The sequence below is a fragment of the Suncus etruscus genome, chromosome 11, assembly GCF_024139225.1.
Source record: "Suncus etruscus isolate mSunEtr1 chromosome 11, mSunEtr1.pri.cur, whole genome shotgun sequence".
Lineage (NCBI taxonomy): Eukaryota > Metazoa > Chordata > Mammalia > Eulipotyphla > Soricidae > Suncus > Suncus etruscus.
Window position 1 is genome coordinate 1,634,304 of NC_064858.1, and position 26,967 is coordinate 1,661,270.

The 26,967-nt window shown below is 54.8% G+C and overlaps 1 protein-coding gene across 2 annotated transcripts; it reads left to right on the plus strand.

The window, feature by feature from the left end:
- Positions 1 to 26,941, plus strand: MTMR10 (myotubularin related protein 10). Of its 2 annotated transcripts, none has more exons than XM_049782672.1 (16): positions 1 to 57; positions 461 to 524; positions 5,169 to 5,305; positions 6,178 to 6,250; positions 6,907 to 7,049; positions 11,877 to 11,967; positions 16,471 to 16,624; positions 17,635 to 17,722; positions 17,805 to 17,893; positions 18,773 to 18,903; positions 19,627 to 19,696; positions 21,408 to 21,478; positions 23,542 to 23,711; positions 24,398 to 24,568; positions 24,700 to 24,876; positions 25,243 to 26,941. In XM_049782672.1, the coding sequence occupies exons 1-16, from the start codon at positions 1 to 3 to the stop codon at positions 25,828 to 25,830; spliced, it is 2,274 nt and encodes a 757-aa protein (XP_049638629.1). In that variant the 3' UTR covers positions 25,831 to 26,941. The 2 variants fall into 2 exon arrangements, with proteins under 2 accessions (XP_049638629.1, XP_049638630.1); XM_049782673.1 differs by having other exon boundaries at positions 6,181 to 6,250.
- The last annotated feature ends 26 nt before the right edge of the window (positions 26,942 to 26,967 follow it).

Sequence of the window (26,967 nt, forward strand, 5' to 3'; positions counted from 1 at the left end):
ATGTTCTCGCTCCGGCCGCCGCGACCTTCCTTCAGGTCCTACCTGCTGCCGCCCCAGGTAGTGGCTTCCGCCGGCTCAGGTTTGGGGGGCCGGGGGGACCCCAGAGAGTGGGTGGTGCTTAGATGCAGAAGATGCATAGGGGACAGCCGTGCATAGTTATCAATGCATGTGCTTGCATATGTTTATACATAAATATGGCATTTATACACAAATCTGTGCATGCATTTAGGAAGATGCATTTTATATATTTGGAAAGAAATGCATAAGACACGTTTCAAGTCTTTATTGCAAACGGATCAGCATCTGAGATGACACATACAGCGGATAATTTATATCATGCATAGATGCCATAGCATATGCAGCCGCCCAGGGACCCCCACACCCCCACCCCCACCCTGCGAGGCCCTGAGCACCCGCCTGCCTCTTCCTTCCTTCTCCCTTCCTTCTCTTCCTCCTCCAGGCCGACGACCAGGCGGGCAACTCCGAGCCCAAGATCAAGAAGCTGGAGCCGGTGCTTTTGCCAGGTACAAGGTAGCCAGCTTGCCCAGGGGACCGACTGACTGACTGACTGACTGGCTGAGTGATGGCAGAAGGAGGGGAGACAGGGCTCAGGGTCACTCACCCCAGTAAAGGGGTCTTGGGCCGATCCAGGACATCGCCCTGCCCTGCCCCATTTCCTTTGGGTTCCCCCCCCCCAAAAAAAAAACAAAACACAATTTTTCCTCCCATGCAATCTTTATATATATATATGTCCATATACATGTCTTTATTTAAGCACCGGGATGACCAGCTTGTTTGTCATTGGGGTCCGGTTATAGAAAGGAACACCCCCCCCCCACCCTCCACCAGGGTGCAAGGCCCCACCACCCATGCCAGTGCAGTCTTGAGCGGAAAGTTTTTCCTCTTGGTGCCCTTTCGAGCTGCCTGCAACCTTGGAGCTGAATGACTAACACCCTAGCTTTCTCTTTTAGCAAGGAAAGGCCACTTTCACTCCCTCTGGGCGTTTTGGGCTCCTAACTTGAGCGTGCGGAACTCTGCAGGGACTTTGGCAAGGACTTTGGCAGCCCGTGTTTTTGGGGGGTGGTTGCTGGGAAAGGCTCCTCCGCCGTGTTTGCAGATTGGGCTGGTTTGGGTGTTTTCAAAACACAAGGAAGTGAGGGAGGGAGGGAGGGAGCGAGTGGCCTAGTGGTCACAGTCACAGCCCCTGGGGGTGTGGGTGTGGGTTGGGGACAGTGGAGGCGGGCAAGCGGAGCCTCTGGTGCGGGGTGTGGTGCTGGAATCCTGCAATCCTGTCATTAACAGCATTGTAAAACCGGTGCCTAAGTCGAAATTGAAGGGCAAGAAAATAGTACAGTTGCTCCCAGCGGGCATGGTCCACATTTGGGATTGGGACAGTTCTGTCATGGGTTCCTGTGTTGTTGGCTTTTTGTTTTGTGTTGTGACTTTTTTTTTTAATATTTTGGAGGTGGGAATGCACACCTGACTGTCTTCTGGGCTTCTTCTTCGATCTGCTCTTAGGACTTATTTCTGACAAGCTTGGGGGAACCCCATGAGATGCCTGGGATTGAACCTGGGTTAGCTGTAGCCTGGGTTCCTGTGCCTTTTTTTTTTTTTTTTTTTTTTTGGTTTGGGTCACACCCGGCGTTGCTCAGGGGTCACTCCTGGCTGTCTGCTCAGAAATAGCTCCTGGCAGGCACGGGGGACCCTATGGGACACCGGGATTCGAACCAACCACCTTTGGTTCTGGATCGGCTGCTTGCAAGGCAAACGCCGCTGTGCTATCTCTCCGGGCCCGCCTTTTTTTTTTAATAGTGTATTTAAGCACCATGATTATGATTGTAGTTAGGTTTCAGTCATAAAAAGAACACCCCCTTCACCAATGCAACATTCCCACTACCAATGCCCTCAGTTTCTTTCTGTGCTTTTTAACAGTTGTCTCCTAGTTGTTACAGCCAAAATTGTTATAGATTGATTTATATATTTATATTTATATATTTATTTGTTTACTTATGCTAAGGGAAGTCTCCAGGTGAGACTGTTGCTTAGAACAAAATTGACCTTAGGGGATCTGGAAGGTAAAGAAAGGGACTGACAGTGGTCAGTCTGTAAAGGATGGGAGCCCTGGTACAGGGAATTGGACACTTGCTTTGCAGTCAGCTGACCAGGGTCTCATGCCGTACAGCCCCTTGAGTCTTCAGGAGTGACCACTGAGTACAGAGACAGGAGTAAGCCCTGAGCACTGCTGAGTGTTGCCTAATACCCCCCCCCAATAAAAAATTGAAAAAATTTAGAAGTATTTATTTGGCATCTTGAACTATGTAGCAGTTGCATGCAAATTAAACAAAGCCACCAGTTTGCTATGATCACAGATACTTGGGGAAGCCTGTTTTGACCTGAATAGAACCATCCCGCCTGTGGGAGTTGTCTAAACATTTTTAAAGTCTTGTCATGGGAGCCGGGAGGTAGCTGAAAGGTGTGACATATTCCTGGGATGGTTCTTAGCCTCTGGGTGCAGCTGGGGAGCACTACTCCCCAAATGTTCCATAGCTGCTCAGTGCTAAGTCTCCCAACAGCAACTGTGAGAGGCAGCAATGGGGTGACAAATCAGGAAACTTCAGATTCTATATTTGCTACTTGGAAAGTTTTTTTTTTTGGTTTTTGAGCCACACCCGGTAATGCTCAGTGGTTACTCCTGGCTATGCGCTCACAAGTCACTCCTGGCTTGGGGGACCATATGGGACGCCGGGGGATCAAACTGCTGTCCGTCCTAGGCTAGCGCTGGCAAGGCAGACACCTTACCTCTAGCGCCACCACGCCGGCCCCACTTGGAAAGTTTTTTGTGGTTTTTTGCTATTTAGAAAGTTTAGATTAAAAAAAAGTTTAGATTTTAAGCACATTTGAAAATATCCACCAGTGCTTTCCTATTGTCAGTGCTAACTTGCAAAAGTTTTTACTTTACTATTTATTTATTTTGGTTTTGGGAACTACACTCAGTGGTGCTCAGGGCTTCCTCCTGGCTCAGGAATCACTTGTGGCACTGCTCAGGGGACCCTTTAGGATGACGGGTCAAACCTGAGTCAGCCACTGCAAGTCAAGTGACCTGCCTGCTGTCTTATTCCACCACCACCACCCACCCTGCCCCGCCTGTGAGCTGCTCAGCTGGGCTTCCTCAGCTGTGCCTGAGCAGGCCCTGTTAGGCCAGTGGTGGGCAGCCCTTCACTTTGTGATCTGAAGCTGATAACCACCATGGCTCTCAGTGCAGATGCTAGCATCTATCCGCTGTTAGGGGGTATCTTGAGCCCCAAAAGCTGCATGTGGCCATTGGAGCCATTTGCAGGATTTGCTGATAACTCATCTTTCCCCGTGCTTTGTCTCTCAACCTTCCGTTTACTTTTTCCTGATTTGGAGGCCACATCCAGCAGTTCTTGAGCCAAGCACCCAAACCCCTGAACTCTCCTTCCTCCCCCTGACCCACCTTTCTCACTGAGTAGTTGGTCTGTCCCCTAGCCCCACCTTCTTCACCAAGCATCATGGACCCTCCTTTCCCTGGTCTTCCTCTCCTCTCTCCCTGGCCTTCCCACGCAGGTGATTCTTGTGTGGCACCGGAGCCTGTTGCTAGGATTCCCACTTTTCCTGGTTCCATGTCATGCTCTGAGGACCTGCAGGTGGGAGTCACAGATTCAGCAGAGATCTGGAGCCAGAGCCAGGCGAGGTCTCTCGGAGATTCTAGCCAGGTCACCTGGGCAGCCGTCCGAGGAACAAGCAGCGATTGTTCAGAGATGCCACCGGCCCTGGGGCTTGACAGGAGGCCCTCTTTCAGGATATCCTACTTGGTGTGTCCCCAGTTTGAACTTGAAAGGCCCGAACCCCAGATCAGCTGTCCACGTGTGTCTCAGCCTGCCAACTTGACTTGGAGCTTATGGGACTGACTGGGAGCCCAGCTTCACCTTTCTCTTTCTTTTGTTTTTGTTCTTGGGCCACACCCAGCAGTGCTCAGGGGTTCCTCCCTGCAGGCTCAGGGGACCATATGGGAGGCCAGGGATCGAACCCGGGTCTGTCCTGGGTCGACCATGTGCAAATTAAATGCCCTACTACCACTGTACTATCACTTCACCCCCTCACACCCCCCACCCGTGTTCACCTTTCTATCAAGGGCAGAGACAGGAGGAAACTGCTCCTTTCATGCTGGGTTTTCTGTAGGCTGAGATTGAACAGAATTAAGTATGGTGGCCCAGGGGTCCAGCAAAAAGGACCAGAGTACATCAGAGGAAGAGGGAGAGGAAAAGAATTTCTGCCCTGTGCCTCTGCTCCAGAGCATCCCTCCTCCGGGGCTGCCATCTGAGCCAAGATCCACATCCTGTCCCATGCCAGCCTTGAGCGACGATGTCCATCTGCTCGTGGCTCCACATCACTTGTTCTCATCCAAAGTTCTCATTGAGTCTGAGGTCTTGAAACTAAGGATCACCGATGAACAGACAATAAACACATCCCGGGAAATTGCTTTTCCCAATTTGTCTGCTCTTTACTTTCTTCATCTTCTAGTTTGTTTTATTTTGGTTTGGGGGCCAACCTGGCAGGACTCAGGGCTGATTCCAGGCTCTTGGGAGACCCTGCGGGATACTGGGAATTGAGCCCATGTCAGCTTGTGTAAAGCAGCAAAGCCCTCCCCACTGGACCTTCTGTCTCTTTCCTCTTCCTTGAACATGGAAATCCTGTGAAGTGTCAGGGCTGAGCTGTGACTGGAAAGCAGAAGTAAACTCAGTTTGGCTGTGTCAGCTCCTCGAATCTTGATTTCAGGGGAGAATTCTTCCCTTCCTGCCCAGTTTCAGCGGAACCCTCAGCACGAACCCTTCAGCCCTTCAACTCATTTCCTCCTATGACAGGGCTGGATTCAGGGTTCAGGATGCCGTGCTGGATGGGGGGTTGGCTGTGGTGACATGGTGCAGGGCTGTACCAGGCAGGCGGGACGCTCTCCAGCTCCTTGCTCCGTTCAGGGGCTCCCGGCCAGGTCAGCCGTGGGTGGGCGCCTGGGTGGTTGGGCGGTGGGCTGCTGCCAGGTGCACTAGCCACTCCATCCCTGCCATCGTCGGCTTCTCCTGCAAGGCCACCTGGGCCTGAATGGTGCCACTGTCCTAGCTGAGACCCAACTCGGCTCGTCTTGTTTTCAGGGGAGATCGTGGTCAACGAAGTGAACTTTGTGAGGAAATGCATCGCGGCCGACACGAGCCAACACGACCTGTGGGGGAAGCTGGTTTGCAGCAACTTCCGGATCTCTTTCCTCACCGATGACCCGATGCCCTTCCAGGTGGGTCTTGCTGGAGATCAGAGATCGCTGGACCAGGGGCGTGGAACTTGGGGTGCTGTCATTTTCCCTGTTTCAGTTCCCCTCTGGAATGTGGCTCACGGGGCAGTCAGGGATTCCCCCTTTCCTGGCAGGGCTACTCTTTCAGCCTCCTTTGAAGCAGTTGGGGGACCAGAGTGTGTGGGACAGTGGGGAGCGTGTTTGCCTGATCCTCAGCATCCCAGAGAGTCCCCAAACCAGCCAGGAGTGAGCTCTGCTCACTGCTGTGCCTGGCCCCAAAACAAGAAACAAGAGATAAACTAAAACAGCTCAGGTTTGAATCATTGTAGAGAAGCTAAATTTTTGCAAATTGTCTCGTAGAAACATCACACATTATTTTAGCTACCAGAATCTGGTTTCAGCTTTTTCTGGTAGGTGTGACATGAAGAAAAATCCTGAGAATTTTTCTTTAATGGTCTTCTTCCTATTTTGTGTTGACTGGCTCTGTGCATTTGAGAAACCTCTCAGTCAGTATACTTGGCTTTTTCTTGACTTTTCTCCTTTGATTTTTTTTTTTTTTTTTTTTGGTTCTTGGGTCACACCTGGTGGCACTCAAGGGTTCCTCTTGGCTCTGAGCTCAGAAATCGCTCCTGGCAGGCTCAGGGAACCTATAGGATGCCGGGGATTCAGAAGCACCTCTTTCTAGTTATGGCGTTTGTCTCCCCAAGCCAGCACGGGCTGTGTGTGTGTGTGTGTGTGTGTGTGTGTGTGTGTGTGTGTGTGTGTGTGTGTGTGTGTGTGCCTGTCTGTCTGTCTCATGGTGTGTGTGTGTGTGCGTGTGCGTGCGTGTCTGTCTCTCTGTCTGTCTGTCTCATGGCTCCTGGTCTCTCTTGCAGAAGTTCCGCTACCGCAACCTCCTTCTGGGGGAGCATGACGTTCCGCTGACATGCATCGAGCAGATTGTTACAGGTATGCGGGGACAAATGTACCTGGGGGGGGGGGGGCGAGAGGGGTCTCCTCGAACTCTGCCTCTGTTGGTTCTGGGCATCATAGAGAAGCCAAGGGAAATCCAGGCGCGGGTTCAGCAGTCTCCAGAGTGTTCATCCTGGTTAGCATTTCAGTCACTCCTTGTGCTTGTTCGGTTGTGGTTTTTAGTCAGGAGTCTCTTACAATCACTTCAGAAGACCCAGGCTGGAGCAGTAGTAGAGTGAGTGAGGCAGGTGTCTGCCTTGCATGGGCAACGGGGTTTGATCCTCTGCATCCAATATGTTCCCTTCAGAACCTACCAGGAGTGGTCCCTGAGCACAGAACCAGGAATCAGCTCTTCGTATTGCTGGGTGTGGCCCCAAACCAAAAACTGAACCCCAGAATAAAATTTCTTCGGATACAAAGTTTAAGTGTGGTTCTTCCCAAGTTCGGTATGTTTGTTTGGTTTGGCTTTTTGGGGGGCCACACCCAGAGATGCCTAGGACTTAGTCCTGGCCCTGTGGTCAGCAATCACTCCTGCTAGTGCTTGGTGGCCTTCTGGTTATTCCCAGGCCAGATTTGTCCTGATAGACTAGAGAGTGAGGAGTGAGGGAGAACTCGGGCACATTTCATTCCCCACCTTTATTTTTCGTTTTCAGTGAATGACCACAAGAGGAAGCAGAAAGTCCTGGGCCCCAACCAGAAACTGAAATTCAACCCCACGGAGTTGATCATCTACTGTAAAGATTTCAGGATCGTCCGATTTCGCTTTGATGAATCGGGTCCCGAAAGTGCCAAAAAGGTAAGTGAGACCGGGAGCTTCTCTCACGGCTGGCCCGGTGAGGGCCTTCCTCATCTCACTGTCATAGGCCGAGTTTCTCAGTAGCGTGGATCTGGGGCTAGGGAGTGGGTTAGAGGCTTCCTTGGTTAAGTCATGAGCGTTGAAGAGAATGGTTTTCTTTGGCTCGGTTTTAAAATGTTGCACTTTGGAGCCGGAGCGATAGCACAGCGTTAAGGTGTTTGCCTTGCATGCGGCCAACACAGGACAGCCCCTGGTTTGAATCCCGGCATTCCATATGGTCCCCTGAGAATGCCAGGAGCGACTTCTGAGCACAGAGCCAGAAGTAATCCCTGAGCACCACTGGGTGTGACCAAAACAAAACAAAAACAAAAACAAAAAAGTCACACTTTACAGTTGGTTTTACCATCCCTTGAAATACTAGAAACTTTTTTGGAGACAAGTCTCTGACTTTAACATCCTGAGGAGCTAGCTGGCTTCTTCCTTGGTTAAAAGGAATTACAAAAAAAAAAAAAAAAAAAAACGCAAAAATGAATTTGGAGTGCATTCAGGGCTTGATAAGAACTTCATTAGGACCTGTGTTGGTTCGGTTTAATTTTTGGTTATGGGGCCATGTTCTGACTACGATCAGGGCTTGCTCCAACACTGTTAGTAAGCTCAAAGCTAGACGTGGGTTCCAGCCGGGTTGGAAAGAAGGTTAATGATGAGAAGCGCCCCGGGAGCTGCCTTCAGGGCCTCCCCCAAAGCCCTTTAGGAGCTCCTATTGGGGCTTCAGCGGAAGCATGGACCTGGAGGCCGGTGTCTGTCCGACACTGCAGGCTTCCGGAAACAGCTCCCCAGGTTTGGGAGTTCCGACAGAGGAGCTTGGGGGCCCACTTCAGCCTACAGTGGGCGGATCCCTGGTGTCGTGTCCAGTGGTGTCAACCTTCGTGCAGAGCCAATGGCCCCTGAGTTTCCTGGCAGCAGGCTCGTGTGGGCGGCCGGGCTTTAGACAGAGAAGCAGCCCTGTGAACTGCATGACCAGGGACTCTGTCATCTCGAGGAGCGGCAGTGAACTGTGGGGCTTGAGTCTGGGGTGGGGGGGTCTGTCTGTCTAACTTGTCTGTCAGCTTGCTGCGTCCCGGGACTCCCTGCAAGCTCTTTCTCAGGTTGCTTTCTGCTCCCTCACTGAGCTTGTCATGTTGGTGTTGACTAATTGGAGGTATCTATTTCTCTTTCTTTCGCTCTTTCCCCTCTCTCTGACCCTTTCCCTCTTTCTCCCCCCACCCCCTCATCTGCTAAGTTCCTCTGGCCCCCAAGAACGAGTATAGAATGAATTCAGTCATACAACATCTGTGTAATCCTTTCGCCAGATTGTTTCTTTGCGAAGAATCTGGTCTCTGGTCAGAGTTGCTGGAGCCCTTGTGTGAATGGTTCAGCATACCCTCTAGGCTGGGCCCATGGCTGCGTTACCAGTTTATGGTTTTTTTGTTTTGTTTTGTTTTTGCTTATTTTGGGGCCACATCCAGTGATGCTCAGGGCTGACTCCTGGCTCTGTGCTCAGGAATTGCTCCTGGCGGTGCTCGGGGGACTCTATGAGATATGGGGTATGGAACCCAGGTTGGCCCACATGCGAGCTGAGCACCCGCTATGCTACCACGTCACCCCAGAAAGCAGGAAAATGGCACCGTGCCTGCCACCTTCAGACCCCACAGCTGCCTGGGCTGGCCAGGCCCAGATCAGAAACAAGCGTCAGAGAAGAGTCTCTCCACTCTTTAGTTCAGTTCAGTTTTGGTTCAGTGTTAAAAACCATTGTAATCCTTGGGGCTGGAGCGATAGCACAGCGGTCAGGCATTTGCCTTGCATGTGGCCAACACAGGACAGAAGGTGGTTCAGATCCCGGCATCCCATATGGTCTCCCAAGCCAGGAGCGATTTCTGAGCGCAGAGCCAGGAGGAATCCTGAGTGTTACCGGGAGCATCACCTGAGCCCAAAAAACAAAAACAAACAACAAAAATGTTTCTTATCCCAGAGGAAAGACTCTTTCGGGATAGAGGTGGCAGAATTAAATATGGGGCTTGGAGGAAGCTGCCCCGAGTGTAACCCCTGCTCTGCAGGGCTCTGTTCCCTCATCATCCCCAGCGTGGCACTGGGCCTGAGACTGCCCTGTAGGTCTGTTGACCCAGGAAACACACTCTGCCAACGTCTGTGAGACTGTCGCAGCCTCACACATGTCCTGTGAGACTGTCCTTTCTCCCGACTCTTTCCTCCTCTTTTCTCTTGGCTGTTTCCGTGCCACGCTGGGTGACTCTGCTTCCAGTGGGCAGCGCCAGGCCTGTTGAGAGTGGCATGTGCGGGGGTGGGGGGCACTTTGTGGAGCGGAGGTGGGCACAGTGAGGAAGAGTCAGGAACTTACCAGGGCCAGGAGCGGCCCCAGCTCAGCTGTGCTTTCTCCGCAGAGGTCTCGGCTTCCTGGCTCCCGGGAGGCAGATGTTGTTGGGCCTGTCAGTCCGTCGGGAGCCTTGAGAGCTGTCGTCTTTCTGGTTCTAAATGTTGGAGTCTCAGGCATGGGCCCCCACTTTTGAGGGGCTGCTCTGGCAGCGCCCCAGTGTTCTGCCAGGTGTAGGTGTTGCTCTGGTTAGGATCAGGCCAAGTGAGGGGAACCCACTGCTTGAACTCCGTGCCTTGCGAATGTGGGCGGCGCAGTGTCCTCGAGGGTTAGGGGACCCCCTCCCAGATGCTGTGGCTTCTGCCCAGACCAGACCAGAATATCAGCTTGGGGCCCTCCAGAATTCCTTCAAAAGCAGCTGATTATATATTTTGTCCTTGAATGAAATAGTTACCGTCATTTAATTTCTTTAATTTCAAGCTTTTCGGTTCCACGGTAGAGCGAGAGGGTCAGAGTGGTAGGTCAGCAAGGACAGCAGGAAGGGAACTTGCCTTGTGCATGACTGACCCAGGGGTTCCATCTCTGGCATCCCTCTTGGTCCCCTGAGCACAGAGCCAGGAGGAAGCCTCCCACACCCTGAAAAAGAATAATGGTGCCTTAATAAATAAATAGATCAAATAAATCTTTTGAGGGGAGGTGCTCAGGGATCATGTAGGGCCAGGAACAGAAGTGGGGCCACCTGGGTGCAGAACATGCGCTCTATTCTCTGCTGAGTCTGGGCCTCTGTGGAGCTGCAGCCTGTACGGGAACCATACTTGGAGCTGGCAGTGTGAGGTTCGGTCTGTGCGCCCCAGAAGCGTAGTTGGAAAGGCCCAGCCAGCCTCTCTTCAACCAGAGGAGCCTCTGGAACCCTCTGATACAGTTCCCTTTGCGCATAAAGATACTCCCCACCCCCGGCTTAGACTAGGCTCAGCCACTCACCGTGGTTTGTGGTCCTCTGCAGCACTCCGATCCCCAGCAGGGTCTCCTGTCCCAGCTCCGTCTTGCGGCTGCTCTGTGGTGGTTCTGTGGGCACAGATACTAGACAGGCTTCAGGTCAGCACCAGGCTCTGGTTTGCACACTTTGCTTTGTCCAGAGGCCGCACCCAGCAGTACTCGGAGGTTATTCCTGGTGGTACTTGGGTACCACATGGAATGCAGTGGATCGAACCCAGGTGCAAAGCAAGTGCCCTCCCTGCTGTCCTGTGGCTTCAGTTCCCTAGCAGGGTGTTCTTAAGCGGGTGGGGTCAGAATGTGGGGATCCCTTCCCCCAGAGGAGCCTTCAGGAGCTCAAGCACCCAAAACTCCTGCTGGACACGAGGCCATGGGGCTGGAGTTGCTAACTGGCACCCAGCGAGTGTTTTCCAGGCCCAGTGAGGAGCTGGGAGGCCAGAAACAGAGCTGTAAGCGAGGGCTGTCAGGTCAGCACCACATCCTGTTTCCTGAGCTCCCGAGAAAAATCAAGGTGCCATGGCTATTCTGGGGGCTGGGTCGGATGTGGAACTACTGAACGCGCAGTGACAGTCACTCATTTCTCTAGGAGCTCGTGGGTGGGCTCGGGAGCTGATGCCAGCGAGTTTGTGTTCACCTCTCCAGACCCCGCACGGACTAACAGTGAACCCAGCTTTCTCTGTCCCCGGAAGGGGCCCCTGCTCTTTCCCGGCGAGTACTTGTCTCTGTCTGCTTGGCTTGGTACAGCCCACTCTCGTCTAGGCCTGCTTGGTGCCCCACTGCCTGTCATCTCGCCTGAGGGTGCCGCCATCATGTGCCCACCTGGTCTGGAGCCTGTCAGGCAGAAATACCCCTGGGCACTGGGAGAGGAATCGGAGTGCGGGGTCATGAAGGCCTCCTCTATGGAATAGGGGTGCCTGGACCCTGTTACCAGGGTGGGCTGTTTTCAGGCATCTCTTTGGGCCTTCCTTCCTTGCGCTTTGGGGTTTCTTCTTACTAATCTCTTGCTTTCCGTGTGCTTGCCGCTGCTCTGTTGCATGTAGATTTTCTTTCACTCATGAGGCCTGAACCTGAACTTCCGCTGAGTCTTCCCCAGTGGCTGGCAATAATTCTCGTCCCAAAGAGGAAGCACTTCTGTTTCTTGGGTGTGGCCCTGCCACTGCTTTTTCCAAGAAGGAAGGCTCCTGACAACCTGGATTTCTTACTTGAATCGAGTCACTTTCCTCTTAAAGTTCAACCCAGACCCCTGCCATCTGCTTCCTCTGCACTCGGTCAAGTCTAAACCGTGTCTTGGGGGCCCAGCATTGACCGACCCTAAGGAGCCTTTTCACCGTCCAGGTCAATAGGAAAACACGGTGTTAAGTCTCTCTGATTGCGGCCCAAGAGAATGTCCCCTGTAGGCCAGGCCGTACTGTACATTTCATCTGACTGACTGTGTTGAATTCAAATTCTAAATGCGGCATTTTTCCTAGGTGTGCCTTGCCATAGCTCATTATTCCCAGCCAGCAGACCTCCAGCTACTCTTTGCATTTGAATATGTTGGGAAAAAATACCACAATTCAGGTAAATATGAAGACGTGACCTACCGTGACTAACTTGACATTGTGTAGATTTGTATCCGCTTTCAAGCCCCTGAACTGGAACGAGGGTCTCCTCCCTCACTCCCTTCGTAACTCTTGAGAAGTGGCAGGGCCGGGGACGAGGAGAGCTTGGAGCTTGGGACAAACTGCAAAGCGGTCGCTGGGAGGAGCGGCCCTGGTTGCACCGTCAGAGGCGCTCTGTTGGGTTCTTCCACGAAAAACCACCAGGCAGAGCTCACAGCAGCTGTGACACAGGCTTAGACACGTCGCACGTGCTTTCCTGCAGTTGGTGTTCGAAGATGAAGACGCATTCCGGCCCTCTTTTCCTTGTTGGCGGCTTGAGAAAGCACCGCTCTTCGAGTTAGTGGAAGGGAGTCCTCTTTCTCATGGAGATCTGGTTTCTGGCGGTGACCCGGCTGAAGGGGCCGAGCACAGACCCTTGTTCCCCATCAGGCTGAGGCTGTAAGGAACGTGTCTCTCTTGGACAGGCTGACCCGTCAGTCTGTCCACAGTCTGATGAGAGGGCAGGAAGGAGGAGTTGAGGCTGTGCCGTGTCTGCCGCGTGGGCTATTGCGTCCTCCTCCCCTGCTGCGGACAGTGTTCATGAGAGTCCAGTGGCATAGGGAGAGATGGAAGCTTCAGAGCCATTTCCATACCTCATGTCAAAACAGAGAGTAAAACTTAAGCCGCGTAATAAACGTATAACCCCCTAACGTTGTATTTTAAGTCCATTAAGGCATAGAAACAGTCAGATCCTGGAGACCCACTGTGAGCGTCATGCTCTGTAGAATAGCCAGATCCTAGGGATCCCCCAGGAGTTTCGTGCTCTGTAGGAAGTCAGATCCTGGACATTCACCATGAGTTTCGTGCTTTGTAGGACAGGCAGATCCTAGAGATTCATTGTGAGTGCCGTGCTCTGTACTGTAGGACAGTCAGATCCAAGGAATCCACTGAGTTGTGTGCTCTGTAGGACAGTCAGACCCTAGAGATCCACCATGAGTGTTATGCTCGGTAGGACAGTCAGATCCTGGAGATCCACCATGAGTCTCGTGCTCTGTTGGAGTCAGATATCCACCTTGAGCATCATGCTCTGTAGGACAAGCAGATCCTAGAGGTCTATTGTGAGTGTCGTGCTCTGTAGGACAGTCAGATCCTGGAGAGCCCTGTGCCATGCTCAGTAGGAAGTCAGGTCCTGGAGATCCACTGTGAGTCCCGTGCTCTGTAGGACGAGATCCTAGAGATCCATTGTGAGCTCTGTAGGACAGTCAGATCCTGGAGATCACTGTGAGTTTCGTGCTCTGTAGGATCGATCAGATTCTTGAGATCCACTGTGAGCATTAAACTACAACTTGGTTTTCCTCATCAAACTATAATTACCCCTTAATTTTATTGACTCACTGTGTGAAGCTAAAGCACGGAGTGCACCTCCTAATCTTAGCCTGCAGCAGGCCAGACTTCCCGTGGTGGTCTGGCGACCTCTCAGTGTCCTGCTAGTCAGAGGTCACAGGGTCTCAGCCCCTCTGCCAGCTCGCCCTCCTGGATTGTGGAGTAAGTGGCACGTTGAATAGCAAAGCCTGGTGGTCATCAGGCCCCTTCTCCGTGCAAGTCCCTGCCTGAGAGCTGTCAGGATGCTCTGGGAGGCCGCATTGACCCTGCAGGGACTTAGGTGAGCATCAGGCCGACATGCGCAGATGTCAAAGAGGGCAGGGTGGTGAAATGCTGATTCCCAAAGGGCAGAGGGCCCTGGCAGTCTCTGGCCATCCATGCTCCTTTCCCTTGTGACTCAGGCTATGGATCAGGAGGGCCTGATCAGCCGAGATGGACTCGGGTCCCAGTGTCAGCTGAGTGACGTCCACATCTCTGTCCTCCTCCTGGCCACTTTGGGCTTGGGCAGTAGCGGACTCAGCCACACCCTCCCACTTGGGGTCTCTTGCTGCGTTGCTCAGGTTGCTTGCTTAGAGCCTCGGAATGAAATTCGCCTGGGAACCTTAGGCCTGGACTCTCGGGAGGGGGAGTCTGCATGCTGCAGGCTAGTAGTGTCTAGATGTAAGACTGGACCAGATTGTGGGTCTGCAAGATGCCTTCGAGTGTGACCTGCAGTGACCCCACGTGTCCTGTGCTGTCACAGAAGCAGGAGCTGCAACTCAGCCTGTGGTTTCCACCTCCGCAGCCAGGCCTGGGGCAGGGAAGAGAGAGGCCTTGGGCGCTTTTGCTGCTTCAACCTTCCTCAGCTCCTCTGCTTGTTGCCACAGCAAGGACCTACTTTTCACAGCAGGGAGGTCATTTGCCTGGCACGCAGCTGGCCCAGGTTCCTTTCCTGGCATCTCATAGGATCCTCTGAGCACTGCCAGGTGTGATCCCTGAGAACAGAGCCATTAGTAACCTCTGAGCATTGCCAGATGTGGCCCAAAGCCAGTAGGTGACGAAGCTTATGCACAGGAAGGTAGCACCACATTTTTGTAGAGAAGAATGTTTACAGCCTTCTGGGTGCCTGAGACTCTCTCTCTCTCTCTCTCTCTCTCTCTCTCTCTCTCTCTCTCTCTCTCTCTCTCTCTCTCTCTCTCTCTCTCTCTCTCTCTCCCCCCCCCCCCCCCCCCACTACTCTTTCATCCAGGAGTTCGGGAAAGTAGAAGCAACTGTGGGCTTTGGGGAGGTGCAAGAAAGACCAGTGGTTCTGGTTTCTCAGGGGTGTAGGGTGCCAGGTGGGTGCCTGACACTGCTTGGGGGGGGGGCGTGTGATGTGAGGTCCCCAAGGATGGCTGTCTCAGAAAGCCCACTCAGATGTGTGCGCTGTTCGAGCAGACAGGCTCACTGGACCCAGTCCTACAGCCGCTCCCTGTCACCACAGAAGGGACCTAACTCATCAGGGCCTCCGGCAGCAAACTGGGCTGGAAACGCATCAGACGCATACCCCGAGCCCCGGCTACTTTTCACTCAAAGACCGAGTCTCAAACTGTGACCTTCGCTCTGGTGGGTGAGGAGTGTATCTCAGGTGGCCAGGTGCGGGTCTGGCTTGTGAGGCCTGGCTGTGAGCCCCGGCACAACAGAACAAATTTACTGGCCAGTTCTTGGCTTCTGACAGGGGCTAGCTCAGCAAACTAGAAAGGATGTGATTCAGGGAGGACATTGGCCTCACACGCGGCCAACCTTGGTTCGATTTCCGTCATCCTGTAGGGTCCCCAGGCCCACCAGGAGTGATCCCAGAGCTCTACCAAGTGTGGTTCATGTTTCCGAAAAGTGAAACACTATTCTTCTAGATGTTCAGCCCAGCCCCACTGGGCCTGGACGCTCTTGTGGCCTTCGTGTGTGTGCCTCCCATGACCCTGCACAGCTGACCATGCGCTTCCTCCCTGTTGCTCTTCCCGGTGGTTCCATGAGGACCCCACGGCCTTTGCTCCGTACTCGGGCCCACAGGAGACTCAGTCCCCACTCCCGGCTGGCTCTGTGGGGCGGATGATTAGCTGGCTCCATCCGAGTCGCTCTGGGACAGTCCCCAGGCTTTCGTGTTGTCTGCACGTCGGGACTTCTCCCTCTGGGGCTTTGGCGTGGGACTTGGGTTTTCTCCCCATACAGAGTTGCCATGTCCTCTCAGTGCTCTGGAGCTCCGTGTCTCCTTGAGACTCAACCGGGAGGCTCCGGAGGGTGGGACTGAGATCATGGTGCTGCAGGGAGCGGGCCACCCCAGTGAGCACCAGGGTGGCACCCTAGTTCTTCACAGGCCTTCTACGACTCCTCAGCACGAAGGCCCTTTTGTGCCGCCAGCACCACCCTCCTCAGAGACTCACGGGGTGGCGCTGTGTATGTTTGTGTATGTGTCTCCATGTGTGTGTCTTCGTGTGATGTGATGTGTGTCTGCAACGTGCGTCTTCGTGTGACGTGAGTGCTCATGTCTGTTTAAATCTGCTGCGGAGGGCACATGATGGGTAGTTGGGAAGAGGGAGCGGAACCCTGAGAAGGTGTGGGGGACACACGCGTCTGAAGACAAGTGTGGATGGGGCTGGATGCCAGACATGTGGCGGCTGAGGGAGCAGGTGCCGGGCAAGGGTCACCCAGTCCCCAGTCACTAGGCTCCTCTCTTCCAGGGCCTCTTGCTAAGGTGTAGCTGAGCTGGTCTGGGGTGCTGATCCGGGGAGATGGCGTGGCCCAGAGTTAGCCTCAGGGGTGCATATTCAGCTAGAGAAGCTGAGGAGGGGGAAACAAAAGCTAGAAGGGCTGATAGGCTGGAGCACCTGCACCTGGGTCCTGGGCCCAGAGAAGGGGGGAGGCCATGGGGATGTTTTTGGGCAGACAGAAGTAGAGGGATGGACTGAGAGCACAGCATGGAGGGTGCTTGCCTTGTATGCGGCTAACCCAGGTTCCATCCCCGGCATCCAACCGTCCCCGAGCCTGCCAGGAGTGATTGATTCAGAACCCCAGGCAAAGGCACAGGGGGGCCAGGACTGTGTTGCTCAGGGCACGGCTAGTCACTGTGCGTCTGTTCTTGTAGCCAGCAGGATGAATGGCGCGTGCCCCGCAGGCAGTGGGGCCCCCCAGACACCCCTGTTTGAGACGTATTCGGATTGGGACCGTGAGGTGAAGAGGACGGGCGCCTCAGGGTGGCGTGTGTGCTCCATCAACGAGGGCTACATGATCTCCACGTGGTAAGTCAGTGGGCGTCTGTGCTCCAAACTTTGCCCAGGAGGGATGGGGTGAGGGGAGCCATTTGTGGGAGTCTACTTGTGGTCTGTTTCATGGACTTGGGTGACTAGGAGCAGCGTCTTTCTGTGGTCTGTTCCATGGATTCGGATGGTGGGGGGCAGTGTCTGTGGTCTTCTTTTGGGGGACCCCCAAGTGGCGTTCTCTGGGCCCCAGGGCCCTTCTCAGGAACTTTCAGCCAACTGGAAGGCCTTAAGCCTTAATGGACCTGGGGGTACAGTGGTGCTGGGCCTGCAGCGTGGGACCCACTTGCAATACCTGGGGAGTTCCAGGGAGGGGTCAGTGCCTCAGCAGGACAGGGCTGAGGTGCTTGTGACAACTGCATGGCCCGTCCTTGTTCCTGTGAAGCACTGTTGGGAGTCAGCTCTCCCAGAAGGAGCACAGAGCTCAGGTGTCTTGGTGTCTTTCTCTCCCTTGCGTCCATCTTTCGAGTCCACTCTCCCCTTTCCCACCTACTGATCCATCAGCAACATGACCAGGCACTTCGACCATCCATACCCAGCCGTGCTCAAGGCTGACTCCTGGCTCTACATCCTGGGCGTTTAGGGGTATCCTCTGGGATGCTGGGGATGGGACCTGGGTCAACCCCTTGCAAGGCAAGGCAAGTGCCCTCCCTGCTGTGTCCCCATCTCCTACCGGGCTCGTGTCCCATTCGTCTGAGGTGCGTCTGTCATTCTCGGATCTAGGTTCTGGGGCTCAGCTCAGACACTGTGAGGTGGTGCTGGGCACTTGCCCTGTCCGCTTGCCGCTCCAGGGACTGACCCCTCATCCCATCCCGGGTCCCTTCGTAATAGTGGGCCCTGCTCCCAAGTTGTCCTTGGGCCTGAGGAGCAGTGCCTGGTTGGATTATGCGGGGGTGTCCTGCAACCCCACTGTCAGCCCCTTCCTCCCCCCCTTCTATACTCCGCGGTTCCAAAAGATTGGGTCGACCCTGGCGCTATCTCCTTTCCTGTAGCCTGCCCGAGTACTTCGTGGTGCCCAGCTCCTTGGCCGACCAGGATCTCAAGATCTTTTCGCACTCCTTTGTGGGGAGAAGGATGCCAGTGAGTGGGGTGTGGGGTTGCCCGTGCCTCCCCCCAGTGCCCGCCTCCACCCTGGGGTGCTCAGGCTGTCTCTGTTCCCCAGCTCTGGAGCTGGAGCCACGCCAACGGCAGCGCCCTGGTGCGGACGGCCCTGGTCAAGGATGCCCTGCAGCGGCGCAAGATCGACCAGCGGTGAGCAGCCTGGCTAGGAGACGCCGTCGGGGAACAGTTTGGTGTGGGGGGCTCAGGCCGGTCCTGACTCGTCGGCCACTGTTGCTGTGACGTCGTCTTCACATGCTGTGAACACACAGCGAAGTTTTGGGGTGGGGGCAAACCTGGCAGCACTCAGGGGTTACTCCTGGCTCTGTGCTCAGAAGTTATTCCTGGCAGTCTCAAGGGACTCTATCGGATGCCAGGGATCAAACCCAGGTCAGCCACATGCAAGGCAAACGGTTTGCCCTGCCTCCTGTGCTGTTACTCCACTCCCTGCAGCTCGTTTTTATACTTTTTATTTTATTTTATTTGGTTTTGGGCCACACTCAGCTGTACTCAGGGGTAACTCCTGACTCTGTGCTCTGGAATCACTTCTGGCAGGCTCGGGGGACCCTGCGGGGTACCAGGGATCGAACTAAGGTTGGCTGCGTAGAAGCACCTCCTTGCTGTGCTTTCACTCTGGCCTTAGTATATCCAAAGTGATGTCACCCCCAGGACAGGCCTCCCACTCTTAGAACCCGCTGGTCACCCCAGGCACTTGCACAGTTAGCAGCAGCTCAGGGGTGCTGGCACGGAGCTGTCATGAAAGGCACAGTTGCTGGAGCCCGTGACTCTTGGGGTTCCCCCGGGGACATCCACTTCACTGTTGGGGAGAGGCTGACGTGCACTGCTGGCTTCCTTCTTCCTCCCTCACACACAGGCTGTGCACTGGCCCTAGCATTCGGGGTCCCTCGGATTCAGGGATGTCCCCTGGGCATTGCCTGAGCACCCCGCATTACTGCGGTTGCCTTACCCCAGCCCTCTCGGGTCCCAGCCCGGGGACTTGGCCCAAGGATGACGGTGCTTTGTCATGTGCAGAATTTGTAACGCCGTGACCAGGAGCCACCCACAGAGGAGCGACGTGTACAAGTCGGACCTGGAGAAGGCCCTGCCCAGCATCCAGGACGTCCAGGCGGCCTTCATGAAGCTCAAGCAGCTGTGTGTGAGCGGTAAAGCCTCCTGCTCACTGGCCTGCGCCCCTTCCGCCCCCTCCCTCCATGAAGCCCCGTGTCTGTGCCGATCTTCTGCGCATAGCTGTGGTTTCTCTTTTTTTTGGGGGGGGTGGTTTGGGGCCACACCTGGTGGTGCTTAGGGGTTATTCCTGGCTCTGCACTCAGAAATCATTCCTGGCAGGCTTGGGGGACCATAAGGGATGCCGGGGATCGAACTTGCATCTGGCCTGGGTCAGCTGTGTGCAAGGCAAATGCCCCACCGCTGTGCTACCAGTCCGGTCCCATAGCTGTGTTTTTTCAAAGAAGCGCTAGTGGATTTTTGGGACAAGGAGAAAACAAGGCCACACTTGCCTGATGCGGGGCAAGCGCCTTCCTGTAGGGGCTCAGAGCAGGGTGCTGCCCTCTACACCCACCTGGAGCTTTGGCATCCCCAGCCCTGGATTAGCCCCGTCCTCGGGCCAGCTCACCAGCAGAGAAGCCTGGAGTGGACACCGCCACATGGGCCCGTCCCTTTGGGCCAGCCCCAAGTAGTGAGGGGGTGACAGGCCAGGGGGGACTTTATCCTGACCTGTGGGACTGGAGCCCCCTCCTGGTGCCACGATGCTGGAACTCTCCCTTGAGCTCTGACAGCCAAATTACCCTTGCCCGCCACAACGCGGCTCTGTGCGGTTGCACAGGACGTGCGATAAGAGCCACGTGTGACGCCCCTTCTTGTCGCAGAGCCCTTTGAAGAGACGGAGGAGAGGTGGTTTTCTTCTCTGGAAAACACTCGGTGGCTAGAGTATGTAAGGTTTGTGAAACTACTTTCCTTTGGCTTGTTTTCCGTTCAAGGGCCCTCCCGGACTGCCTGGGTGACATTACATTTCCGGGGTCAAAGCAGGGTTCCCATACTGCAAAGCCATCCACTCGCTCTCCCACTCGCTCTCCTGCTTGCTCTCCCTGGCCGTTTCCTTAAACTTTTTCTTCTCAAATGATTGCAGGCCCCACAGGGTACAGGATTTGGTCCAGGGGGTTGGAGCGATAGTACGGTGCAATGAGATATTCTTTGGGAGTTACTGTATTTTCCAGCGTATAAGACGACCCCCTAATTTAGAGGTGGTCGAGCAGCCTGGCAGTGATTGGTGCAGGATCGAGTTGGAAAATTCGTTTTGTGGCAATATTCAGACAATTTCCGTTTTGCGGCATATTGAAACATTTTTCGAGATATACTCGGTGTATAAGATGACCCCTGATTTTCAGTTGACTTTTTTTTGTTTCAAAAGTCGTCTTATACGCCAGAAAATACCGTAGGTTGAGGTTTGGTTATTCCACAGTTCACAGAAGAGAAAGGGATATTCCATACTCCCTATCAGGAAGGACTGGAGAAGCTGATTCGGTAACAATTCCCTGCAATAAGTAATCCACATAGATATGGAGGTTTTAGCAGGCAAGAAAACTCACACTGCAAGCTGATCACCCACAAGCCAGTCGCTCCAACTCTCGGAACCACAAGCTTAGATGGCAGCCCCAGCTAAGCTCTCCTGCCTTCCATTTAAATCCAATTCAAGTCCCTTCCCAAGGGAAGGGAAAAAACCAGATGAAAGTTCAAAAGAAAATAACTGAGATACAAATGAGAACTATTTTGTACAAATGGGAACTATTTCCAAGACCTCAGTTTACCTCCTAGTATGGTGGAGAGGGCAGGATGCTTGCATTCTTTGCTAGGGGCCCTCCGAGTAGATCTTGAACCTCATAGTGTTCCCCAAGCCCACCAGTAAGTATGCCTCGTCCCAGAGCCAGAAGAACAGACTGAGCACTGCCACGTGTGGCTCCCCAAGATAGACAAAGTGAAATCAGAATGAGCCATTCAATATCCCAAATGGGGACCAGAGTCCTGGGACAGCAGAGCATTGCTTGTCTTTGTCTTGCATGTGGCCAGTCCAGGTTTGATTCCCTTGAGCCCTGGCCAAGCGTGAGCCCTGAGAGCAGAGAGCAGAGAGCAGTCAGTTCCCAAACCCAAAAAATAAATTAAAGGGGCCAGAGGGATACTTACCAGAGAGAGAGCTGTAAGGCATTTGCCTTGCATGTGACCGACCCAGGATGGAATGACCCTGGATGGACCCGGATTCGATTCCCAACATCCCACATGCCCCCCGCCCCCAGCCTGCCAGGAGCGATTTCTGAGTACAGAACCAGGAGTAACCTCTTAGCACTGCCGGGTGTGCCCCCTCCCAAATAAATTAATTAAAACTCCTAACATTAATAGTTGCAAATGTGGAAGCTGTTCATAAAGGCCAGAGAGAAGGCTGCTGACTTCCAGGCAGGACTGACTTCTGATGTTTCCAAAACCGGAATCGGGGATGCTAGCTTGGGGAGGGCATTGTCCTTGCAACGCCAGGTGTGGCCCTAAACCACACACTCCCGAAGCCCTGTGATGGGTGAGCGGGGCCTGCCAGGCCCAGGGCCAGCTTTGGTTTGGTGGCACTTTGAGTCCGACCACGCCCTTCCCTTGCTTCTCTCAGGACGTTCCTCAGACACTCGGCAGAGCTCGTGTACGTGCTGGAGGACCGGCACCTTTCCGTCGTCCTGCAAGGTGAGCTATGCTATGGTCGCATTCAGTCACGGTGGCCTGTGCGCCAGCTAGCCCCGAGGGCTGCCTTCCTCCTGACCCACGGAGCATGTCTGCCGGTCAGTGAGGGACAAGTACAGCATGACGCATTTGTGTCGGAGGGCACAGATGTCACCTCTCATGTCCGTAGAGCAGAATTTGCCATTGGAGGGGCCAGAGCGGTAGCACAGCAGCAGGGAGTTTGCTTTGCGTGCAGCCAACCCCAATGGAACTCGGTTCGATCCCCGGCGTTCCATCTGGTCCCCTGAGCCTGCCTGGGGTGATTTCTAAGTGCAGAGCCAGGAGTGACCCCGGAGCGCTGCCAGGTATGACCCCCCCCAAAAAAAACAACAAAAAAATTTGACACTGGGTCACACTGCTAATGGTCACGGTACAGCTTCACAACCCTGATTTCAGCCAAAGGCATTTCAGAGCTTCGGGGAAAGGGCTGGGGGGACCTGGGCAAGGTCTCCCACGTCTGTGGGTTGGTCTCTGGCGCTGACCTTGTGCCGAGACTCAAGCTTTGTCTAGGAATTGGGTCTTGGGAGGACTCGGTTCCGAACTGTGGTGCCTCTTCTGGGACTTCACCTCTCCAGATTCACTTCGGGGACCAGTGAAAGTGCCTGCTGTGGTTTCGGCAGGGACATATCTGGGCCCAGGGTCCACTCGAGGGTCGTGTCCTCGAGATAATGCCGGCGATGACCTTTTCCCTCTCGCTTGTGTGTCTGTTGCTCCTTTTCCTCACTCGTTTCTCCTGGCCAGCCTAGTCCACTGTGACCACAGCAGATGGGCCTGGCCTGGCTTGGTGCTGGTCTCAGGAGAAGAGGACACACCTTTTTTGCCTGGGGACTCTTGTCAGCTGTCGCCTGCCCGGCTGAAGGGTTTTCTCTGTCTGCTTTTGCGGAGACTTTTCTCCAGAATGAATGTCGGCTTTTTACCACACAGATGTTTTCTCATTTTCCGTGAGAGGACTGCATTGTTTTATTCCATTACTTTGACTCTCAGCCATCCGTGCATGTCTTGGGGAAATTCTTATTTTAAATTGAAACACTGTGGGATTGTTATAAGTTGTTTGAGAGTTGAGTTTTAGTCCCGCCATGTTCCAGCATCCCAGTGTAAATTTTATTTGGGGAGGGGGACATACCCGGTGATGCTCAGGGGTTCCTCCTGGCTCTGTGCTCAGAAATTGCTCCTGGCAGGCTTGGGGACCATATGGGATGCTAGGGATCGAACCACCATCTGTCCTGGGTTGGCTGTGTGCAAGGCAAATGCCTTGCTGTGCTATCATTCTGGCCCCAAATTCTTGGTTCTTGGGCTTCTTAGGCTGATGTTGCTCCTAGGATCTTTTTATTTTTTTTTTGTAACCAAAACTTTAATCCCAAGGAATCTCACAAAACATTACAAATGACACCATGAGGGACCCGGAGAGATGGCACAGCGGTGTTTGCCTTGCAAGCAGCTGATCCAGAACCTAAGGTGGTTGGTTTGAATCCCGGTGTCCCATATGGTCCCCCGTGCCTGCCAGGAGCTATTTCTGAGCAGACAGCCAGGAATAACCCCTGAGCACCGCCGGGTGTGGCCCAAAAAGCCAAAAACAACAACAACAACAACAGCAACAAATGAGAGCATGAAAAAAAATTCTTGCACAGTAACTTAAAAGTTCAGCTCAGCTCTACAATGTACCCTTAAACTGGCATACGGTTGGGATCTTAAATAGTCTCAATTTTCCAAATAGTTATGAAGACCTATGTATTCATATGTAACTTCAAACAACTCAGGACCTAAAGCAATGCTTGAAAAATTGTAGAACCCACACCAATAATCATCCTCCACCTGGTGAGGACTAGATTTAGAATTTTAAAATGGGGGAACCCTCTAGGAGCCTCGCCTAAAGCTTCTAAAGAGAGTTCTCCTGTTACTGAAAGCCAGTGGAATGTTCTTCGCTGGCTTACCTGAAGGCCCTGCCAGCAGAGTCCCAGGCTGCCTGTGGCCTTTACTCCCCACCAGCCCCACCCTGGGCTGACTGTATGTCTTCCTGGTGCCCGCAGAGGAGGAGGGCAGGGACCTGAGCTGCGTGGTGGCGTCCCTGGTGCAAGTGATGCTGGACCCGCACTTCCGCACCATCACCGGCTTCCAGAGTCTGGTCCAGAAGGAGTGGGTGATGGCGGGCTACCAGTTCCTCGACCGCTGTGACCACCTGCGAAGGTCGGGGAAGGAGGTGAGGCCCCTGTGCCTGTGTGCGTGTGTGTGTGCCATGGTGTGTGTGTGTGTGTGTGTGTGTGTGTGTGTGTGTGTGTGTGTGTGTGTGTGTGTGTGTGTGTGTGTGTATGTGAGTGCCATGCTCAGAAACAGGTGCTTTGGAAAGGATTTGGGTTCTCGGGAGCCCCTGGACTGCCTCGGGCCAGAGCGATGCCTGCTGGTCCCCACAGATGGCACGTCGGGCTGGTGGGTGCTCTTTGGTGGGACCTCGTGATTGATCAGAGCATGCTTGGGCCCTTGCATGGCTCAGCCCTGCCACCTTCTGACTATGAGCGTGGTCAGAAGCTGATCCTGCAAGGCAACGGGGTTTTCTCTGAGTCTGGGGGGAGTGCTCCCTATTACTGCCAGGGGATTGGACCATTCCTGGTACTTTTTGGCAGCCAGGCCAGCGGTCCTGGAGGGTACAGGGTCCTGGGGACTGAAGTGTGGCGGCCCCTCAGCCCTACACTGCCCCTACCTGCCCTCCCTCCTCCCCTCCCTCCCTCTGTGGTCTTCCACAGCCTCCCGCTCCACCTGCAGCATGTGGGGCCTCCTCTGGGTTCTGTCCCCCTTTTCCCAGCGGCAGACACGGGGCTTGGGGGGCAGCCACCGGCGCTGTAGCCCCACCCCGCTTACAGTGCTCCCTTCCCTGCACCCCCGGGCCAGTCGCCCCTGTTCCTGCTCTTCCTGGATGCCACATGGCAGCTCCTGGAGCAGCAGCCTGGCGCCTTCGAGTTCTCGGAGACCTACCTGGCGGTGCTGCTGGACAGCACCCGCGTGTCGCTCTTCGGCACCTTCCTCTTCAACTCCCCACACCAGCGCGTGCAGCAGAGTACGGTGAGGCCCCCCCCACCCCAGCATGCAACTCCATGGGGGTGGGGGTGGCACTGGGGACCTTGCTTGAGCCCAGCTGTGGCAGGATGGGGGTGCAGGCAGAGCCCTGACACGTCGCTGTTGCTGTGGGGCAGGAGTTCGCCATTAGCAAGAACATCGAGCTGGGCGACGAGAAGGGCCTGGCGTTCCCGTCCGTCTGGGACTGGGCGCTGCAGTTCTCCGCCCAGGACCGCAGCCTCTTCCTCAACCCGGCCTACGTGGGCAAGAGCGCGCCCTGCCTGCAGCGTGCCCGGCTTTCCCGGCGCCCCAAGGTGGGTCCTGTGCTCCTGCCGCCCCCCCCCACCCCGCCCTGACCTGGCCTTAGGTCGACACCTAAGGCACACCCTGCTGGAGCACACCTGCTGGAGCCCCCCTCGAGGCTTTGAAAAATTGGGGGACTAGGGGAAAACAGGGCACTGAGGAAGGGAAAAGGGTGGTTGATAGGAAGAAACTGGGTGGGAGGTTCCAGATGCCCCCTCGCACCCTCTATGAAACGGGGCGCTCAGGACTGGGAGAGGCCTCTGGGTCCAAGTTCTGCTTCCACCCAATGCCACGTCTCCTGAACCCCAGAGCCTGGGAAAAGTGCCGGGGGTGCCCCACTTGCCTTCCCCCCACGCATCCACCCATCATTTCTCCAGAAAAGCTCCAGCTCCACGCTCCGGGGACTGCCGGCCACCTTCAGGAACGGGGTCCTCAGTGGCACGGGGGTGCTGCCCAGAAGAAACTCGCTCGTCCTCACAGTCCGGCCAGAGCCACGGCCGCCAGAGGAGACCGCCGGGCCGAGCGGGGGGATGGACGCCTACTTCAGGGAGTGGTGCTCCCGGCCCGTGGACCTGCACGGGGTGCTCCTGCCGCACCTCTCAGCGGCCCACATCAAACTCTGGAAGCTCTGCTACTTCCGCTGGGTCCCCGAGACGCAGATCCACCTCGGGGGCTTCGTCACGGCCTTCCACAAGCTCTCGGTGCTGGCCGACGAGGTGGACACGCTGAGCAGGACGTTGGGGCAGCCCGGCGAGCTGGGCCCAGGCCGCCACGACAACCACCACCTCTACTTCCGGGCCGGGGGGCCCCAGGCTGCAGGGACCCCCGACTTCCTTTCCTCCTCTTTCCCCTTCTCTCCCGTTGGCAACTTCTGCCGCCGCAGCATCCTGGGGACGCCGCTGAGCAAGTTTTTGAGTGGGGCCAAGATCTGGTTGTCCACCGAGACGCTGGCCAACGAAGACTGAGCCGGCGGAACTTTCCGAAGCATCCTTGCCCACGCCCCGGGGAGCTGTTCCTGTCCCAACTGAGCCCCACTGGGCTCCAGGGCTCCAGGCCACTGCCCTGCCTCTGGGTCCTGGGCCCTGATCGCTGCTCAAGGCTTCAGACTTGCCTTTCCCTTGGCGGGTCCTGCTTAGGATTGTCCCGCCCACCGTCTGCCATAACAATAGAAACACAAGTGCCTTGGACCTGAACACTGAGGGCTGTGCCAGGAACAAAAATCTGGGGTGTTGGGGGCCAAAGTGGCTGACCTGCGTTGGACCCTGGCATCCCAGGGTCCCTAAGCACCTCAGGGAGTGATTCTTGAATGCAGAGTAACCCCTAATCAGGGAGGCTCCAGCCTACAGCTCCCAGTTTCCTTCAGGTTGTCATGACCAAACCTCCTGTACCTGAAGCTCATGTGACCTGGGGCTCCTGGCTCCCTCCCGAAATGAACCCCTCTGTGTTTCAGGATGGACGTGTCCACTTTGGCTGTCCTTATCCTCTTTCACACCATTTCAACTAGCTGCCTCCTTCCCACCTTTCTCGAACAGGCTTTCTGCAGCTTCTGTTCTTCCCTTTGAAGCACCGAAGGCCTTTGGGGTTTACACAATTGCTTGAGGTGTTGCAGGAGACACTGCCAAGTCCTTCCCAGGAAAGTGCCCTTTTTGGCCTGGCATGGCCTGCCATGCCGAGGTCCCCGTGCCCTTCCTCACAAGCTGCTTGGGTACCAGTTGTCGAAAACCTGGTATCTTAAGGGAGGGTAGATCATTTTGGCCTTTTTCATATTTTCCTGTCTGAGTCATTTTTAACTTCCAAGATTAAAAGGGATCAGGTGCCACTGATGTGTGTGACGGATGCGGTAGACCATGTGAGCAATGGGGCCAGCCCTGGGACAGATGCCCATGGCCCCGCCGCAGCCTGACTTTTCAGGGCTCTGGGTGGACCCAGCCGTGTGTGTGGCCAGAGCGATTGTGGGGAGACGGGCAAGGTTCTTACCTCGAATGTGGCTGACCAGGTTTGATCTCAGCACCCCATGTGACCACTGAACCCCATTGGGTGTGGCCCCAAACAGAAATAAAGTTATGTGGCCTCTTACTACTGCAGTGGAAGCCAGTTTTCAC